The sequence below is a fragment of the Nilaparvata lugens genome, chromosome 3 (assembly GCF_014356525.2).
Source record: "Nilaparvata lugens isolate BPH chromosome 3, ASM1435652v1, whole genome shotgun sequence".
In the NCBI taxonomy this organism is placed as follows: domain Eukaryota; kingdom Metazoa; phylum Arthropoda; class Insecta; order Hemiptera; family Delphacidae; genus Nilaparvata; species Nilaparvata lugens.
In genome coordinates, this window is record NC_052506.1 from 81384345 (window position 1) to 81406583 (window position 22239).

At 33.6% G+C, this 22239-nt stretch overlaps 1 protein-coding gene across 2 annotated transcripts in view; it reads right to left on the reverse strand.

The window, feature by feature from the left end:
* The window catches only part of LOC111052236 (venom dipeptidyl peptidase 4), a 57830-nt gene extending 35797 nt beyond the window's left edge, over positions 1-22033 (reverse strand). Inside the window, exons 1-3 of one of the 2 annotated variants that reach the window (XM_039424770.1) lie at positions 21716-22032; positions 17442-17545; positions 1834-1886 (exon numbers count right to left, since the gene is read on the reverse strand). In XM_039424770.1, coding sequence (XP_039280704.1) covers positions 1834-1886; positions 17442-17545; positions 21716-21854 — 296 coding nt within the window. In that variant the 5' untranslated portion in view covers positions 21855-22032. Of the gene's footprint in view, positions 1-1833; positions 1887-17441; positions 17546-21715 lie in introns of both variants that reach the window. The other variant, XM_039424771.1, reaches the window with a different exon arrangement.
* Positions 22034-22239: the final 206 nt, after the last annotated feature.

The window sequence follows — 22239 nt, forward strand, 5'->3', positions numbered from 1 at the left end:
GGCAGTGTTCTGGGACCAGTTCTTTACCTACTCCACACCAGCGATATTCCTAGCCTTGATGAGAATACTACATCAACATATGCAGACAATAGAGTCATATTATCAGTAGACAGTAATATTTATATTGCAACAGAGAAACTACAGAGATCCATCAACAAAATTCAAGATCGAGCTAGAAAGTGGAGAATGAAATTGAATGAAGCAAAGTCGATTCACATCAATTTCACCAATAAGAAGGACCTGCCCATACCAGTAGGTAACTATCAACAACCCAGTTGTACCATATGCTAATGATGCCAAGTATCTAGGTATGACCTTGGACGCAAAGCTTCGCTGGAAGGCCCATGTCAAGAATAAGATAGAAGAGCTTGGAATCAAATATAAGAAGCTGTATTAGCTGATCGGAAGAAACTTCATCCTTTCAATCCAAAACAAAGTACTTCTGTACAAACAGATACTAAAGCCAGTATGGACTTATGATATATAATTTTGGTGTGTACCAAAGAAAGCAACATCAATGTCATACAAAGTTTTCAAAACAAAGTGCTGAGGAACATTGTGGATGCTCCTTGGTATGTCAGGAACAGCGACCTTCATAGAGACCACGTCAACCTGGTGTCCACCGAGATCCAGAGGCATGCGGAGAGGCACGAGGGGCGACTGCACCAGCATGACGTCGAGGCGATCCAGCTGCTAGACAATGGAGGGTTGGTGCGGAGGCTCAAAAGGTGGAAGCCGTTTCAACTATTCCTAATGAGAAATTCACTGTACAATTTTTACTTTCCTTGCCCTATCACCATAGGTAAGGAAAGTATTGCTTCCCGAAAAAATTAAGGTACCCCAATTTCTAAATTTCTATTCGTTTCAAGGTCCCCTGAGTCCAAAAAAGTGGTTTTTGGGTATTGGTCTGTATGTATGTGTGTGTGTGTGTGTGTGTGTGTGTGTGTGTGTGTGTGTGTGTGTGTGTGTGTGTGTGTGTGTGTGTGTGTGTGTGTGTGTGTGTGTATGAGTATATTGGTCTGTGTACACGATATCTCATCTCCCAATTAACGGAATAACTTGAAATTTGGAACTTAAGGTCCTTACAATAATTATAAGGATCGGACACGAACAATTTCGATGTAATGCAATTCAAGATGGGGGATAAAATGGTGAAAATGTTGTCAAAAACAGGGTTTTTCGTGATTTTCTCAAAAACGGCTCCAACGATTTTGATCAAATTTATACCTAAAATAGTCATTGATGAGCTCTATCAACTTCCACAAGTCTCATATCTGTAAAAATTCCAGGAGCTCCGCCCCATCTATGCAAAGTTTGATTTCAGATTCTCAATTATCAGGCTCTAGATACAATTTAAACAAAAAATTTCAAGTGGAAAAGATTGAGCATGAAAATCTCTACAATAATTAATGTTCAGTAACATTTTTACCTGAAATTCAAAATCAGCTCAAAATCGGAGAAAATGTTATTATTTCAATTGCAAACTGTTGATTCTATTAAATCATTCACTATGAAGAGATAGCAAACTTCGTGTGTCTCCAGCGTTATTGCCCTGTCACCAGCTGGCTTGGATCGTTGAATAGTAGACTTATGATATGCGCGTGAACACTAGCGTCAGGTGATCAATTTTCATAACGGCAAGGAAAGCTGTGTGAGTGCGCCACACCAGATTTTTTCAAGTAGTATTTGAGGATAGAAAAAATCAGCTCATTAGTCTTTAGACTGGATGGCTATAGTATTGACCAATAGAAAAAAAACTATCACATTAAAATGTAGAATAAGAAATCATTACTTATCGAAAAGAGGAACAAGAAAAGCATCATGGCGACTCACCCAGATTTGATTTCGACGACAGTGACAATACATAAGTGTGAATATGTGTATACCTGAAAAATAATTTGGCAAAATAAATAATCCTGAAGAATAATCTCACGTTATTTCTGCCTCCAGTACCTCAGAATTATCATGAGTTAATGTCAAAAGGAATTGAAAATCAATGCTTCTAAAATTCAATCAACAAGGTTTTCTAGGGGAAGCATATAAAGTTTTTGTTTCCACTAATAGATTCCTATTACAGCAGAGGTCCACATCTACACCTCTTTCTAACCTCCAAATCAATTCATCTTCAAAGGTTCAAATTCCAGGTGTTTTGTAGGTCGTTCATATCTCAGCTCTGATCGAGCCATCGACTTTTCCTGACTCAAAATGAATTTATGATTCCCCTCATTTATTTGCAGGATATGCCTTGATATCCTGGAAATCCATAATAAATTTATACATAAAGACACAGTGTAATATCCATTATTTATCCAATCAATCTTAAACATAACACAACTTCCAGAAAAGTAACATGGGCATAAACCCAAAACTGTTCCAATTAACTTATTGCTAAATATTGCTAATTTAACTCTTCATTAAGTGGAATTCTAGGTATATCTAGGTGTACGGTATTGAACAATGTGCAATTTTCATTGTTTTGTGTGAACAGAAAGCGTATGCTATAAGATAGCATGCTAGCTTTTGTTTTTTTTTCTTTGTGCTATTATTCAGCTCTCGCTTTTCAACTGACATTGTACCAAGCAATGCGATCTCTTACTAATAATGTGGATCTAAAATAGTATATTTCGCACCTAGGGCCGAAAATGATACTTTTCCGGCTCGAAATCGGTTTTCAAGTTCGAGGCCGTAGGCCGAGGACTAGAAAAGATTGAGAGCCGGAAACACATTTTTGCCCGTGGTGCGAACGCTATTTAATGCCACACAAAAAAAAATAAAACAATATTATGAGAATAATTGTTAGGCACTCCCAAAAGAAAAACTGAAAGGTCATAGCTCTAGCAAATCTGGGGTGATCTGTATATCAGGAAATTGTCCGAGTATTTTTTTTTCATTTTCAGTGGATACAATTACAATTGTATACAATTGTGGATTCGCAAGAGCCTCTGGACGCTTAACCCTGTAATTTGGATAAAAAATCAGCCGGCAGAGCTGCCTACACCCGTCCAGAATATCCTACAATTCCACAAGAAATAATATTTCCGCCGTACTCTGATATAAACTGCCTGAGAATCAGGCGTGATAGCCTACCAATATCTCCAGGCAATTCAAACCCGAGCACAGCGAATGTAATTTATTTCTTATGAATAACAAGTAAATTCAATATTGATATTCCAATACCTGAAATAATTCCTACAGAGGAAAACCAATATGGTAATTATAGACCGAACTGAGCAGGATCTAATTAGAGAAATTACTGAAACTGGTTAACAATTATGCAAATTTATTGATGAATTATAATCGTTAAGAATCAAATAATAATAATTAATTAAATAATTGACAAATTGGAATAATAGAGTTTTCAAAATTTGGTAATAAATGTTCTTGATATGAGATAATAATATGAATGTTCTTGGTAATATAGTGCAATTAGGATTTTAATAGGGGTTACACGGTATTATAGGAGGATATAGTCCTGCACTCTTTCACAATAATTAATTGATAGAAAATTGTAGCTTTCTCAATTCACTGATTGGATAGAATAAATATTTTTCGCTCACCAACTCGATCGTGGGGCCCCAATTCACTTAATAATTTTATTTCACTTGAAGATCTGGCGTGAAATGGCGTCACCCAGGATTTAGTTTCACAATTCTTCCTCAGGAATAAGCTTATACAAATTGAACTTGCCTTCCAATTTAATTTAAGAGCACAAGACTACAGAGGAGCTACACATTTAACACACTGGATATATTACATTTAACAAGAAGAGAAACCATTTAAACATTAATTTTAATAGGACAAATTAAACGAGTCCTGATAATTCGATTCTCAGAAGGCAAGTGTCTCTTCTTCCCAAAAAGAGGAAATCACCTGGTCTTCTTCTGAGAAGAAGAACCACGTGATTTGGGCAAGAACCAATCCTGTGCCTAATAAGAAAAAGTCCACCAATGGGAATTTTTCCACGCGGTTTTAATATTTAAATTAGACACAGAGGTTCGAAAAACACAGAAAATGACAAAAACTTACATTAAACGGGAAGACTATAAAATTAAAGCAGATAAACAGAAAATAAACAGGGGTTGCAGAAATGAACAAGCTTGAGTTAGTTTTGAAATGAAAACAGATAATATAGAGATATCACAGTAGCACAGTAGCCGGCAGTATCAACAGCTGACAGATAAGGCTTGTCATCAATTTTGGCGCAATTCACTCTAACCTAATTATTGAAAATAAGGTAGTAAACAAACATTGGTAGGCAGTTGACGAATGACTCTGACAATAATTGGTAAATTATACGAAATAATACTATAAGAATTTAATAAAACTATAATTAAATGAGTTTTACATAATTTGACGTGAGTACATTTGATTTATGCCTCAATTATACATTAATTTTAGAAAATATGCTGGCATAGGCTTTGTATCCTGACATAAAGCCCCCAAATTAGAAAGGTTTTAGGCCATTAAAGGCTTTCTAATTTCAATCAAGAAGGGTACAATGACATATGCTAACTTAAAACTACGACTTAGGGTCTATCACAAAAAATTCACAGCCAAACAACAATCTGCACAAAAAAGCATGATGTTACAACAAATATGCATGGCTTTGTGCCGCAGCAGTGGTGCTAGAAACCACAAACTAAGGTCCCGGGATTTTTGCCCAGTCAGACTTACAACGGAAGTACAGAGGTGGGAAAATACCACATGCACAGAATCCAAAAAATCCCTACGGTGAGAGGATGGGTGCACAAGCCCCCCATCACTCCTCACAGAATAAAGAGCAGAGGTGCATGAGTGAAATAGACCTGCATAGAGTGCATAGAAGATGCCATAATAACAATATCAAAGGGCCATGCCAACAATTAACAATTTTTATCAAAAATTTACAATTCAACATTAATAACAATTTTAATCCAATATTGCAGGTCTGTTAAAATATAACTATACCAAGTTTCATCAAGTATGCCAGCTTACAAAGATTGATAATATCTCTCTGTGATTCAATACATTTAACTAGTCTCCACTTGTTCAATCAGAATTTCTACCCTGTTTATTTTTAAAGTTGATTCCAAAATTCCCTTCATTTCTCAACATTTCTATACAAAAATACAATAAGTAACATAATATTCAAATTTTCCTATAAATTAGTTGCTGAATGCATGTTTTAGATTTCTGATGCATCATATTTTTTTTTTTCAAAATACTAATCACATTTATGTGATTACAATAATTTCATTAAGTTAATAACAATAATAACATATAAATTAAGAATTCTAATCTATAGTGAGCTTTCATGCTACAAATATAATATTCAAGATAATTTTATCACCAAATGATAATTAATAGTTAATAGTGCATGTGTAATGCAACAGCACAAATGATAACAACAATAATATTTCAAACAAACAATACTAATAATAATGAAGACCATTTAATGGTTGATTTTCAATCACAAAAATATCCTACACCTAAAATTATTAATAAATATCACAGCAGACTATTTTTCTATTTTATCTTCAATTTTTTTTTTTTTTTTTTTTTTTTTTTTTTTAGAGTAAGTTAATAAGCTAATTTTTCCAAATTATTTTATATAATTTTTTTTTTTTTTGTCTGGATAATTCAAAATAACTTTACTTTATATTTTAGAATTAATTTCAAATTTAGTTGTAATTGCGGGTAGGCTTAACTTGCCAGTGAGCAAATCTTTATATTACAATAATAAACAATATAATACAATAAATAAACAACTTGCTTTGAGTTGTGGGTGCTGTGATGATAATGTGAAGATCCAACGATGCGATGTGGAGCAGCTGGTGCGATTTGAAGCAGCTGGACCGATGTGGAGCAGCTGGAACAATGTGGAGCTGGAGCATCATGGAGCAATGTGAAGCAGCTGGTGTGATGTGGTCAATGTTCGGGGCTTTATCAGCTTCGGGAGGCAGAACCCGCAAACCATCACTACTAGTAGCCTCGTGGGGCAGAACCCGCAAACTGTCACTACTAGCTGACGTAATACAAGCAGGCAGATTTTTCTCTTCTTCATGACTGGATTTACCGCTGTCACGTGGTTGGGAGCAGTGTGAATTTTTTCCGCCAGACTGCAGCACCTCACGGTCGGTTACTCCTACGATCGGAATAACTTTTTTTCTGACTGTCTCGTTTTTATGATGATTGATGCCAGAGACAGTCGAAACTGGTTGTCAATTATTGTTATTACGACGCTGAGAATTATTTCCCTTCTGATTATTAGAATGGAACTGCTTTTTGTTGGACTGAGATTGTTGGTTGGGCGACGAACTGGTTGTTGATAAAGATGGCTGCGGTTGAGTGACATCATCGCTTCTGTTTATGTTTTGTTCTGGAGTTGTAGTTGAGTCGACTGATTTATTTGGAATAAATGAACTTCCCTCATTATAATTTCTCCGATGATTACCTCCAAATCCACGGCTATTATTTTGAGGTCGACTCGGTTGACTGCCTCGATTATAATTACGATGAGGAGTTTCAACTTCATTCACGACAACACCTAACCTCTCATCTTTCTGATTGTTTGTTTTGAAATTCCGTGAACCAAATTTATCGTCTACACTCTGTACTCGACTCAAACAAGCCTCAAACTTGTCATAGGATTCAAAACTTTGCGAGCTTAATGCCGTCTGAATGGAATAAGGTAACTTCCCAATTAATATTTCGATCAAATTTCCATTCTCGATTGGATTATCCATCAGATTGTTCAAATAGCGAATGTGGGCTGAAAAGGCACTCATGGACAGTCCCGTATTCTGCTTGTCATATCTGCATGTAATAATGTGAGACAATAAATTTCTCTGTCTTGCGGGAGACCAAAAAGTAGCTAAGAAGTTGTCAATAAAATCCTTTAACGAGTTGAATTCAGTAATGCGACTTCTGAAGTGTATCAGTGGTTCTTTCTGTAGACATAGTAAAAGATGCATTCTCCACGTAATCCATGGTATAGTAGTAACGGAATCAATAGCCTGCAAATGCTGAATGAATGCCCGTGGTTGAATGGTGCACTCAGTATCATCAAATATTGGTAAAGATGACAAGATTTGTCCAGTATTATGATTATTACCACCAGAAACGTTAGCCAAACTATTCTTTATTTGTAGACACTCGGCTTTAGTTTGATCTAGCTGAGTTTTCAATCCTTAATTACTTCGGGATTTAAAGTTTCAGCTGAATTCTGTGTGACATCTGCTCTCAGCTGGTTTATTTGGGCCGTGTGATTTGTTTGCTGAGCCTCCAATTTACCTAACCTCACATCATTCTGAGCTAGCTTAGCATTGGCCTGGGTAATCTTGCTCTCCAATTCACCATTTGCTTCAGTATTTTCCCGGTGTTGGTTTAGAATTCTTTCACCAAATTCACTTCTCACCGTTTGTATTTGTTCATTTGTATAATTCTTAGCTTCAATTTGTTTTTCATCCATTTTTCGATGTAAATCCTCAACGTTACTTTTGAGTTGCAAAAAGTTTGCGGTCATTTCTTCCACTTTCTTGTCCAATCTATTACTGGTTTCTTCTATTTTCTTGTCCAAACGATTACTTGTTTCTTCTATTTTCTGGTCCAATCTATTGCCGGTTTCTTCTAATTTCTTTTCTATTCCAGCAGCAGTGGTCTTGAAAACTTCAAGTATGGTTTCGATCGTCCCAGGTGGTAGATATGGCAGCTTCTGCGGCTGTTTGGTCTCCAACTCAGCAGCAACGACATCATTGGAAGACGTTTGACGGTCTATCTCGCGCCGATCGACGTTGGCGATTGGTGATGATTGCACCGAATTAAGTGTTGGCTGACTTTCCTCTAGCTGAGTCGATGACAAACGCTCTCGAATGCCGCGCTCAAAGTCAACTGAAGTCGCGCTGGTTGCCGGTTTTGGAGGAGTTTCGGGTGAGACAGGATCTGCCGGTGTAAACAATGTGGTAGACCCATCCAGTTCCGTGGCGGGGTTTGCCATGATTCTCCCAAAAAGTGAAGTGTAGACGAAATTCAATAAGTGAGAAATAGTGAGTGAATGATAGTGGTGCGCGCAAATTGGAATAACAGAATCAGGTCAGTGCAAATTATCTTGTAGTTCTTAGGAATTAATACCGCTGACTAATTCCCACAACTTCAAAGCAAGACAAAATCGCGACAATAATACGTTTTAGAATACAATAATACTCTACAATATAATATACCGTAATGATCAACATAAAATTCAACACAATCAAAATAATATCCAGTGTATGAACAATCACAAATTAATAAATAAATCGACTACCTCAAGCTTGTTCATTTCAGGGATTAATACATCAGAGTAACACCGTGTAGCCCCCATTAGTGCAACAAAAAATACCTGCTCAATTCGATCAATAATTATTAAGAAATAAAATTGAACAACAATATTGAACAGAGTATTGATGGCTAGGCGACCCACGACTCCACTGAAAAGAAATATTTATATTTCTGCTCCCTCTCAAGCGTAGATAAGTCGATCTCTGAAATAAATTTATGATTATTAAGATGAAATAAGCTCCCTCTCCTTCACCGTCTTGTGTTCGGGCGCCAATCTTGTGGATTCGCAAGAGCCTCTGGACGCTTAACCCTGTAATTTGGATAAAAAATCAGCCGGCAGAGCTGCCTACACCCGTCCAGAATATCCTACAATTCCACAAGAAATAATATTTCCGCCGTACTCTGATATAAACTGCCTGAGAATCAGGCGTGATAGCCTACCAATATCTCCAGGCAATTCAAACCCGAGCACAGCGAATGTAATTTATTTCTTATGAATAACAAGTAAATTCAATATTGATATTCCAATACCTGAAATAATTCCTACAGAGGAAAACCAATATGGTAATTATAGACCGAACTGAGCAGGATCTAATTAGAGAAATTACTGAAACTGGTTAACAATTATGCAAATTTATTGATGAATTATAATCGTTAAGAATCAAATAATAATAATTAATTAAATAATTGACAAATTGGAATAATAGAGTTTTCAAAATTTGGTAATAAATGTTCTTGATATGAGATAATAATATGAATGTTCTTGGTAATATAGTGCAATTAGGATTTTAATAGGGGTTACACGGTATTATAGGAGGATATAGTCCTGCACTCTTTCACAATAATTAATTGATAGAAAATTGTAGCTTTCTCAATTCACTGATTGGATAGAATAAATATTTTTCGCTCACCAACTCGATCGTGGGGCCCCAATTCACTTAATAATTTTATTTCACTTGAAGATCTGGCGTGAATGGCGTCACCCAGGATTTAGTTTCACAATTCTTCCTCAGGAATAAGCTTATACAAATTGAACTTGCCTTCCAATTTAATTTAAGAGCACAAGACTACAGAGGAGCTACACATTTAACACACTGGATATATTACATTTAACAAGAAGAGAAACCATTTAAACATTAATTTTAATAGGACAAATTAAACGAGTCCTGATAATTCGATTCTCAGAAGGCAAGTGTCTCTTCTTCCCAAAAAGAGGAAATCACCTGGTCTTCTTCTGAGAAGAAGAACCACGTGATTTGGGCAAGAACCAATCCTGTGCCTAATAAGAAAAAGTCCACCAATGGGAATTTTTCCACGCGGTTTTAATATTTAAATTAGACACAGAGGTTCGAAAAACACAGAAAATGACAAAAACTTACATTAAACGGGAAGACTATAAAATTAAAGCAGATAAACAGAAAATAAACAGGGGTTGCAGAAATGAACAAGCTTGAGTTAGTTTTGAAATGAAAACAGATAATATAGAGATATCACAGTAGCACAGTAGCCGGCAGTATCAACAGCTGACAGATAAGGCTTGTCATCAATTTTGGCGCAATTCACTCTAACCTAATTATTGAAAATAAGGTAGTAAACAAACATTGGTAGGCAGTTGACGAATGACTCTGACAATAAATTGGTAAATTATACGAAATAATACTATAAGAATTTAATAAAACTATAATTAAATGAGTTTTACATAATTTGACGTGAGTACATTTGATTTATGCCTCAATTATACATTAATTTTAGAAAATATGCTGGCATAGGCTTTGTATCCTGACAAAATCATATAAATATGATCGGGAAAGAACAACAGGCATGGCCCAAAACAATTCTGTTCCCAAATTTTGATAATGAATAACATGTCCAAAAAATAGGTTGTTTCTAGTAGTTTTCAGTAGTTCCAAAACTATCCACCAGGTTTAGACGTAAATGCAGTACTTAAGCTGGGTTTGGGTGGATTTCAATTTGTCTAAAAGATTATGTTTTAATGTGGGAGGTTGAGTTTCTACTTTTTTATTCTCTCAAATGGCGATAAGATGATATTATGATGAATGTTTTGATTCTTGAATAATAAACACAAATAATGAAAAGTTTTTTGATCAGCTGTTTTAGCTAGAATCAGAACTAAAATATAAATTGCAAGCACACCCCCGTTTTTATGTCTATATTGACTGGACTATATGCAGAAACCGAGTAGAACCAAGAATGAGTATAACAAAGAGAAAATCGAATCTGTGAACAGACAATTGAAGAAAGCGAAAATTGTTCCTAGACATCATAATACCAAATCCAAAATACACCTATCAAAAATCAAAAGACCTAGAAAATCTACTAAAACCGATGACATTGAAAAACCCAAAACACTGACACAACTGACTATTGTAAAATTTTTCACTGGTAATTTAGACGCATACGATGGGCAAAAATATGATAAATAATTTCCGAATTGTATAACAACCAATACCCCGGCTACAATATTTGAAGCAGATAACCCGGGATCTTGGGGTCCAGAGCTATACCCAGCTGTTAAGAATGACTGGCTCTGGACAGACAAAGATGGAAAGCTGCCAACCAATCGGACGATTGAAGCAGAAGAAGAAGAAGAAGATAACAACCAAGATAGTTTAATCACGGAAGAAGCATAAACAGAATTATGACGGCTAGTTCTCAAGTGCTCACAAGTTTATTTTGTGGGCTACTTGGTGATGAAATATCACAAGAAGTTCAAATGTTCTAACTGCTTAGAAATTCTGAGTCAAGCTGACTCAAAACTTTCTAGCAGAAAAGAAATTCTTATTTTTAACAGAACATTTTCAAATTTGAAGGTTGATACGACTACTGGGCTGTTATCACCAACCGAAACAATTCTGCAAATTTGCAATGTAGCCTTTGAAGTTTTCAAAAAAAAATTCCCAAAGATTGCTCACAAAACAAGAGTTTTGGAAAAATTGTCGGCAGTAACACAGAGAATTGTTGATTGCGAAGCAGCAGTTTGTACAAGTTGTACCAAAAATTCAAAATTCATTTTGAATTTGCTGTTTAAAATTTTGATTCACAAACATTGTAAGTGGATATCCAATAGTTTAAGAGCTCGATCTACTGAAAAGTTGCGGATTTTAAAAAATTTGTAAGTTTTAATGTTGAGATTTAAGAATATTTCAGGCATAGATTTGTACTTTAAAAATGTAAATACAACTCGTTCAAACTTGTAAATAAATACAAACTCGTTCATATCAATGAACAGGTTCTCCATGGATTGAGCCAAAGTTCTTCTGGATTGAGCCAAAGAGAAATATATTACGCTTTTGAGTACTTTCTTAGCATTATTTAGATTTAACGTAATTTCATATCGAGAGTTTCTCTAGTATCTGTTGTGTTGCTATAGTCAGGTCCACCTTAATAAAGATAGTGGAGAATGAGAACATATTGGCCAATTCTCTGCCTTGCTACTGCCTTTTCCATATAAGATATCATTGATACCAGTATAATCAATTATTATCATTAATCATTTATTCTTGTTAATGATAGTCAATTGTATTTTATCCAATAAAATAAATTTCAAAATAGATAAATTCAATAATTCAAATAAATTAATAATAGATTACCATAATTGAGATTGAATATTTCCTCAATCAACTATATTTCTACATTGTTAAACAATCAGATAACAGTCAGATCTTTGCAGAGCTAGAAAAAGAGCTAATAATATAAATATAAGATTATGTAGTATTATTCAGATGGATGAATACTATTCAATATACGATTATTGATCCACTCATCCTGTCCAAGTGTCCAATTAAGATGTTTTTTTATGATTATAGAACACTCATTTTAACAGTGCAAAAATTATGTTTATGTGTGTGTACTCTAGATTTTAAGAACATGATAATAATGAACATAATCAAACAATAAACATCGTATCGTCCTACGTTTTTATGGATACTATCATAGAGAAACAATAGCGTAAGTAGATATCCCATGGTATAGGGAATTTATGTCGCAACTTTTGTTATCTCAAGCTGATTACTGTCGATTATTGTCAATTTTTACTGTTTTGTTGGGGTGATAGTGTATGAACGGCACAGTTTGAGAGACTACCAGCGTCACACAGCTGCAAAGCAAAGAACTACATGAATTTTGGACATAGTGGTGACTATGTGAACAGGTTGTGACTAGAAAGATACGTACATCAATTCTAGTTCACAAGATTTGTCATCTTCATATTTTAGTCAGAAACCTCTCGAGATATCCTCGAAGATTCGGTCTTGAAATTCCACCCTAAGCTAACTTTAGCAATCATTGATACTCATATCGTATTTATTCAATACCTGATAGATTTCTCTATTAGGAAATGGAAATGGATCAAGTTTTTTTGTATGGATATCTGCACTCCTTACAACACGAGGACCTCTTTTCCAGAGCTAGATTAATTGGTGTTAAACGCATGTTGAAGAAATAATTGTAATAAGAGAGAACTCTTTCTTCCTGAGAGAGGAAGAATCCAACCTCTTATCAAATTCTGAATAAGTATCTAACCTTGACACGGGCCACATAAGTAATGTAAATCTTCAAGAGTATCCAACAGCCTCACATAAAAATACAGAGTGCCTGATTGAAAAATAAAAACAACAATCTGCAGGAAGTCAAAACTTATGCGAGATCTTTCACAAGAGTGATCTACATGCATGTATATTCACGAAAAATACTAATCAGAATACTACACTAAATATGACAAAAATAATTATTATATTCTGTTACTATTGCTTATTGCTCACAAGATAATGCTCTTCAAACAAAAAAAAAAAAACTTAAATTACATTAGAAAAAAATTAGAATTGTTTTTACTTTTTAGTTGGGAAAAACATTGGATGACCAATGTCTAGGTAAAACCATCGATAAGTGAAACATCAAACAGTAAACATCGATGTTTGTTTGTTGATGTATCGATACCCACCCCTATTATCCACAGTTTAGAATCAATCACGAGTTTCTATGATGCATCGGACCAGCTCTAAAAAGCTCTAAACTAACAGTAAAGTAGGAAAATAATGAAAATAATAAAATCGTCATTTCTTCAATGAATTGTAACTTTCTAATGATATTGGAATCAAAAGTATTGTCGACTAGAGTGAGAAAAAGAGAAAATTCTGCACATCCTTGACTATATTTTGAAGTTCCAATTGAAGTATTTCAAAATATGCTCAGATTTGAATAAAATTTGGTTATTAACTTAAAAATTATTCTTAATAACACAATAGAAATTAAAACTACAAAATATTTACATTGCAAGCATATCCCCTTTTTTCATGTCTGTATTGACCAGACCAATATGGAAAAGTGGAGTTTCATCTTGATGAGATTTTATCAGCTGCTCCATAGGCCTACTGTACATAAAAAATTTTCATTCATCACATTCCAAAAGCTCCAAGCTCTAGAAAAATTTACAATTTGATACTTTTTGATATGTGTTTCTAAATCTACATTACGATATAACAGAAAAATTGATATCTATGCAAAAGTAAGAAATTATCAATTTATTTGTGGACAATTACACTAGATCCATAGATTATTGAAAATTGTTAATGAAAAAAAAATTAATTGATATCTCTTTTCATTTAAAATTTAAAATCTATTTTTTATATAAGATAATATTCAAGATAAGATAACAATAATTATTATAAATTTATTTGAACAGTTAGTAGCAATAAAACAACAATTTATTACTATTGTATAATTATTCAATCACTTGAAAAGCCTATCAAATTAATGTTTATGAATATCTTCAATATCACTATACATGATAATCAGACACATGATGAAATTTTGAAATTTTAAAAGTATAAAACTCAGTTTGAATAAAAAATATTTGACCTGAAAATTGAGTATGTAATTGAATAATAAAACTGTATTATTCCGAATAAAACTTGTATTATTATTTTCGTGCTACATCTTATTATTTGTGCTTCACCTTTAATATTCTTTAGTTTTTAATGCTTTAGATCATGACCATACACAAGTTACACTATAGATGGCCATGTTTGGATCAAGGTCTATAAATACAGGTCATGATACTCGTGTTCCTTATGGAGCAGCCATTTTATGGGGTATTTATGGCGGTCTTAATGATAACAGCTGTTAAATTTGAAAATTGGTGAACTTGAACCCCATAAAATGGCGATTTTGCAATGCATCACAGGATTGTGTCATGACCTGTATTTATAGACTTTGGTTTGGATAAGTTAAAGCTAGCACTCTAGCTGCTTCCATCAGTAACTAAGTTCTTGACACCATAGTTAGGTTCACATTATAATGGCAGTAATAGGAGAACAAGGTTGCCAATCCTCTGTCTTGTCAATGATTTCAATGGCAGTAGCTGATACCACTTTATTGATACAATATTAAGTCTTTATTCTCATCTAAAATAATAAATTATATTTTATTAAGCAAGAAATTATAATTTTCAAAAATTATATGATGAATTTTAATAATAATTATGGAAATTCATTATGAAATAACTGGAAAATATAATTTCTTGCTTAATAAAATATAATAATAATAATATATATACCCTATATAAATATATATAAGTTATATTTTAATGATAGTAAATTATATTATTTTCATAATAATTATGGATATTCATTATAAAATTATTGAGAAATATAATTTCTGGCTTGATAAAATACAATTGTTTATTTTAAACTACAAAAAAGAGTTAATATTGCATCAATTAACTAAATTATTGAGATTTATTATCATCTTATTGTAGTATCCCTGGTTACCTAGTAACATAATATTGATGTTGATTCAATATACAAATTGAGTTACTTCTTATCTATCATTCACACTTATTACAATAATCTAATATATTATCTAAATAATATTTTATCTCAACAATAATCCAATCTTGATGAAAACCTTATTATAATCTTAATTATTAAGATGAAATATATTGTTTACTATTAATTATACATTGTTTTAAGACGATCTGGCAACAGAACAAAGCGGGAAAAAGCTATCTGCTTTGTTGAATGATAGACAAGGATAACAATACTATTGATAATGAAACATTGCCGTTATAACGTGGACATCACTATAGCGCTCCAGGCGCTTTCATCAGTAACTAAGTTTCCCTCACTAGCGCTACTGATTGCACCGTCTAGAACTAAGGTTCCGATGCTGGCGCTATCTCTGTTACTCGTCTAGAACTATCTCGACCCGTCATATATCTGGTAGTGTTTCTTTCATCTGTGGTTTAATGAACCAAGTTGCTAACCACTATTCCATTTGTAAAAATATTATTGATGAGTTTAATAAGACTATTAAAATTGTAAACGAAAACTTTGAAGAAATGAAACAAAAATTAATGTTGGTAAAGAATGACTTAAATGATTTTATAGAATTTGAGAGAATTAAGGACATTATGAATCAGCTACTAATTGCGTATAATATGTTGTTAGATATAGTTCAAGACATTGAAATCTCGATTGCATTCTGCATCCTAGTATTATGTCCACTAGAGAATTGTTCAATGAACTTTTGAAAGTATCAAAATTTTATAATAGGAAGCTTCTAATAGAAATTAGATTTGATAAGATGTTAGAGATAGAAAAATTAGTAAACGTACCTAGATTGTAAGTTTATTAATAACCAAATCATGTATTTTCTAGAATTTCCAATCGTTGAAGAAATAACTTCTGATTCATTTGCTTTTGCTTTTGAGAACTTGTATTTTGATTTTGTATTGTGTACGTTTTTGTGGAATATTTGAATTTTTTGTATTTATTTGAACTTTTGCGATTCCAACTAAATTAGGATCTGGTTTTGTAACCATATTCCCAATAAATATATACTGAAATCTGTTAATAATCCGGAGCATTTCAAAATTGAAGGTGTAGAAAAAAATTTAAATTGGTAGGAGATAACGAATATCTATGCTCATCTGAAGACATCTCCCATCAGAAACTTTCCTGCGAAGCAGCGATCATCTCGACTGGCACAACGAACAACTGTTAATTCACCACTATCCAAATTGAGGAGATTCTTCTGAAATGGATCCCCGAAATGCAACAGTACCTGGCAGTTCTACTGAAAAAAAAAGACTTCAATATCGAGAGTAAAACTAAAACAGCCGTGACATCTCTTGAAGGAATCTACCTTATCAACACAGCTGAAGAAAGAATTTACTATCAAGGAAACCCTCTCCTTCACTCATATCAACTATTAGGACACCCGAAATTCTTAGAGAACATAAAATTCGAACTTCAAAATCATCAACTTCCTGACTACCAAATTAACATTCGAAAATTAGACTTCGATAAATTCGATAACAATCAAATTTCGCCAATTATTCGGAAATCGAATTTCACCACAGACATCAACTTCTGTTTGACCACAGACTTCACTGCTGTTTTGTATATCATTATTGCTGTGTGTGTTATTTGTGCTGTGTATAAGAAACCCCCATAAGAGATCCTTCTCCTAGAACTTGGCAACCTACCCCCGAAGCTCTCTTTAGGGATGGAGGAGTTATATCCTGAGAACCTGCAATAGTCATCAACTTATAGGCAGTATTCCGGGAACTCCAAGTAGACGTCTCAGCTCTCTGCTCCCACGAGTCGACATGCATTTTCTTCAGTTCCGCTCGGACCGTCGTAGCGAAAGATACTCCGCAATTTTAAACTTGTTAATTCAAATGTATATTGGATTGTTTAAAATTATAAAATTGTGCTAGTCAATGGAGATTTCTTTTTAAAAAGTGAATCCGACGGACTTAAAACTTAACTTGGATGAATGAATGGATAGGAGGGGAATTAGAATATTTGTCATGCAGTGCTCTAGGATTGGACAGACTCAGTTATTTTCTGTATAAGATATATTTTTTCGCCAACACTAGTTCAATAAAGCTGAGTACTTCTGGTCCTCCAGAGCGGACAAAAAAGTCAGAATTGCAACAAATCCATGATCCTATGACTCAAATTTATTGGAATAGTGTAGCCTACAGTGGTGGAATTGACGACTCTAATTTTGAAACTTGTTTATCCCCCTTCAACAAATGAAACTGAAGTTATCATTACTCAATAGCACTGACAGAGTGAGACAAAAGCATGAGGATAATAGTATCATTGTAATTTACTCACCATATAAGTTTCGAGAGGTCCTGTACCTTTCTGTTTGGTTACTACATTATACGTTTCTTCTACATTATGCTTGTTTTTTTTTATAATCGTGCCCAATTCAAAATCTGAAACACAAAGTATTAAACAGAAGAGTAGCCCACTCTCAGCAAAATATGAATACTACTAATATAGGCTACTAATCTATATAATTATATATATATATATATATATATATATATATATATATATATAAAGGCGAAATGGCACTCACTCACTGACTCACTCAATCGCAGAACTAAAAATCTACCGGACTAAAAACGTTCTAATTTGGTAGGTATGTTCAGTTGGCCCTTTAGAGGCGCACTAAGAACGGATTTGGAAAAATTTTCAAAGATACGCCCAAAATCTGCGTTTTTCCAGCGTTTTCTCAGCTTTATCCAGAACAAAGGAACAGATGTTCAAATTTACTACAGAAGCTCAGTTGGGGTGTAATAATGTTGTGTTAGAAGGAATTTGAAATAACATCAAAGATACGCCCAAAATCAGCGGTTTTTTGCGTTTTCTCAGTTCTTTCATCAAGTAATAGACAGAAAATGTTTACATTATGCAGGCGAGCGAAGCAAGCCCGCTGATTCCATTTTTGGACGATCCAGTCGGATATGGCGAGCAAAGCGAGCCTGATGGCTAGTACTAATATACTACTATCTAATTTCAGGACAATGAAGACTGCAGCTTAATCAATCCTAAGAGAAGATACTACAAATGAACTACATGCAGCCTGCTGTTTTGATTATGAATGAATATCAAATGATAGAGCTGTAATAATGATATTTGAATAATTATGAATACGGTACCTTTTAAATTGGGAAAAAACCATTTTTGAACACAAAAGTATGATTCAAGGTGACAATTGAGTGATTGTGAATATTTATAGTAAAGAGCGAAGATGGTCTGTAGGAAGGCGCCACAGAGATGTGTCAAAATTTCAAGTAGATTCATCAAAAACTTCGTCAGATAACAGATGTAGATGTACAATAGAGAAATCAACTCCAAATTCTAACAAATACTAACAAAGAACAATTTCGAGTTGCTACAGTTATTGCAGTGTAGGCACAGTTAATAGTATTCACAATAAAATTAAGAGGCTCACCATTTTTTTTTTTTTTAGTTATTGTGTATAAGAATAGCCGTAAGTTCGTCTGAGCAGGAGGACGTGAAGATTCCCAAAAATACAAATATCTTGCGATAATTGTACAGTACAAGTTATGGCAAACAATACCAATGACAAAATTAGTAATTATGAAAAGCTGAAATTTAAATTCAATATATATTGGTTGAATAATTCCAGAGGCTTGAGCTTCTACAAGTGGGGCAGGAGGTACGGTAGCAATAAAAGAGATGTATTTTTCCAGAAAATGAAAGTCTTTTATTTTAATTATTTTTTCTTATTAAAGAATATGCCGGTACAGCACTTGTAAATTTCCCCTACATAGATAAATCTGTGTGTGGGAAAGAGTCCTACTGAAACATAACTTGGTACTGAAAAGAAAATAATGAATATTTACAATAGAGCTTGATATAAAAATTCAATTAAATTCAGTAAAGGAACAATTTTTTAGAATTGAAGAATCATCTTAAGGGCAAAGGAAGGAAACAATATAAGATTCAGGGAATAAATCACAAGAGTTTTTACTCACTGTCTTGCATTACAGGTTAATTTAGAATTCAAAAATAAATTCTTATTCATTGACAGCATAATTATTACCTACAAACAATATTAAATTATACAAGGAAAATCACAAATGGATCAATATAAGCGGATTTGCTTTCTTCTGAAGTATCTTCGAAAACAAAACGTGAAATTCTATGATGACTGCAAGAATGAATTGGAGAAAATTGGAGATGAATTGGAGTCATCATCATCATAATTTCACGAACAGAATTGCCTGATCCAACTTACAAACAGCTTTTATAGCTCACTTTTCTTCTGAAACTCTATGATTTTGAGTTCATAAGTTTAAATGTTATACTTAACATATTGGAATACATAGTATATTCAAAATATGTTATAAATGAAATGTAATTCTATGAACGTTTTAGATTGATGATCAAATTTCAAGCTTGAAGAAGAATTCACTTGATGAATAGAGCTCGCAGTGAAGGCCGTCTATGCAACCAGCACAACATATTATCACAGTCATATTCATCTTTATTATTGTAGTCCAGGCAACGAATGATCGAATAGAGGTATAGAGGGAAAAGTTTGGAACACAATTTTCAACTTCACAACTCTTTCAAGGATAGTAAGAGGATTAACATATCAAAAGTCATCACCCCTACCCCCTGTGCTAAAGGGGTGGGGGTGGTTTGAAAGTACCATTTTTTCATTTCTCTTATATATCTCGGAAACTATGCACCTTATGGACATTTGTACTCTGTGCAAAATTGCAGCTTACGAAATTACCAACAAGTTTTCCTTTACATTTTTTCCATATCTCTCATAGTTTATGAGATATCCGCTCTTGAAGGTGAGACATTTTTTGAAAAAACACTTCTGCCGCCAATTTTTTCATCTTTTCGGCCTTATGATTTTTGAACAATTGATGAAAAAACCGTGCTGATTATGATCTGATAGAGCATCAAATATTATCTTCACTTTACATGTATATTAATTGTCTTCCCAACATTTCCCTCTATACCCTTTTCTGAGCATTCATTGCCTGGACTAAAATGAAAGTTGATTTAATGCTTTACAATCTCGTAGTTGGCACATTCTTGTTTCATCAAATTGTTGAAAAGTTATAAGACTTGAAAGAACGAAAAAATTGAAGAAAACTGGTTTTTCGAAAATGCATCACTTTGAAACATAAATATTCTGAACCTCAATTGAACAATACATGTAGGGAATTTATTAAGCTTCATTTTTATGTAGTTGATTATGTCAATAGAACACATTGTTTCCAAGATATAAGCATGTAAGTAACAAGTGGATAATGCAACTTTCAAACCACCCTCATCCCTTCAGCACAAGATGTAGGGGTTGGGATTTTTGATATGCTCACCTCCAAACTAGTCTCAACAAACCTGCAAAGTCGAAAATTGTGTTCCAAATTTCCTTTTCAACTAATCTATTGTTGCTGAACAGAAAATTTCACTCTCACCACAAAAACTGCTGCAACGGTCATATTCTATTAAATTGTAGACAATTCTTTTTTTTATACTGTAATCATACATTTTTCCTTTCATATTTTACGTGATTTGAATATATCTTTCAGTGTCATAATTTTCATTATTTAAACCATTATTAACTGACTGATTTATTTCGACTTCTCTCTGCACATGGACTATTCATCCACGCATATTCATTTATTATTGTTGCACTACTTGTAGTTATGTGAACAGTAGACCTCGCGCTCAGTAAGTTACATTGACCTGTTTTTATGTTTTCTCAACAATTAATAAATAATTTATCAATTTAAAATGTCTAGAAAAAACCCTAAATAAGCATAGAGCTTTCTGACGTGTCGTCCCAGAATGTGAGTGTGAGCGTTGTTATCAGGTCTGGCTGCCGTCGATACTCCAATCCAATCAACCCATCAGAGAACATTCTGTGTTGTCGTGTTGGCGAAAAATCGGTGTGTTGAAATTAACAAAATAAACTACCATAATGCTGATTTCCTACAAACTTAATTCATCACTTTTCATGATTTTAGAAATAAATTTTCTTTTCAATAATATTTGTTGCAATTTTAATCATCAGATTAAAAAAGAAGAATGTAAAAAAATGTTTTCTATCAATAACTCCAAACTAGAACCATGACCTCAGCTTATGGAAAGACAAAGTTAGTAGACAACTGTCTACTAACGTTGATGGAAAGATACTTTTTCAAGATGTTCAATGTTTTTGAACGGTTAGTATTATAATCCACTCGACAGCTGATTTATGATGAATAATTCTATAGTCTGATTTTTACGGTAATATTGGTGTTCGAAGGAAACTCCTTTTCTTTTTGTATTATCCTTAAAATGCAATATTTAAAAAACCTTACGTATACGTCGACGTGAAATTCAAAAAGGAACATACCTGTCAGATTTCATGAAAATCTATTGCTGTGTTTCGCTGTGAATGCGCAACATGAACATTTAAACATATAAACATAAAGAGAAATGCAAAACCATCGACTTGAATCTTAGATCTCACTTCGCTCGGTCAATTATTTTGTGAATATACTTTTGATTTATAAAATAAATTTTAATTTGAGTACAAAAATGGTTGAGAATTTGCTAACACTTACCTGACTTCCAGTAACCATTATAGGTGGCGTCGCCAAATGGAGAATCAATTAGATCACTCAATTTCAACAGATCTTTTGCATTAATAATTGAAAGTTCAGTTAAAACTATCCAAAATGTGAGGAAACCTAACAAATTCATATTGCAAAATTCTCTTGGATTCGATAGCAGTCGAATATTTCTAGTTTTTATCAAATATAATATTTAACGAATATGAAATAGCGACTATGTTTTGTGAGTAATAGTCACCTTTCCACCTCAACAGCTAAAGGAATTCGAGTCGCACTAATCAAGCATACAGCTATGCTCCGTCTACATACGTGTAGCAATACGTACAAGTTTACTGTGTAACTTGAAGCAAACTTCATTTTTAATTTGAGGTCCGATATGTTATTTTTCAAACATGTATACATTGGGGAGAAAAGCTCTGCTGAAGGAGGGAGTTTGCGAAGAATCGACTCCAATCAACTGGTGGATATTTCACAATCACTGTTGCATGTTCATTGGCCAAACTGATAACAAAATG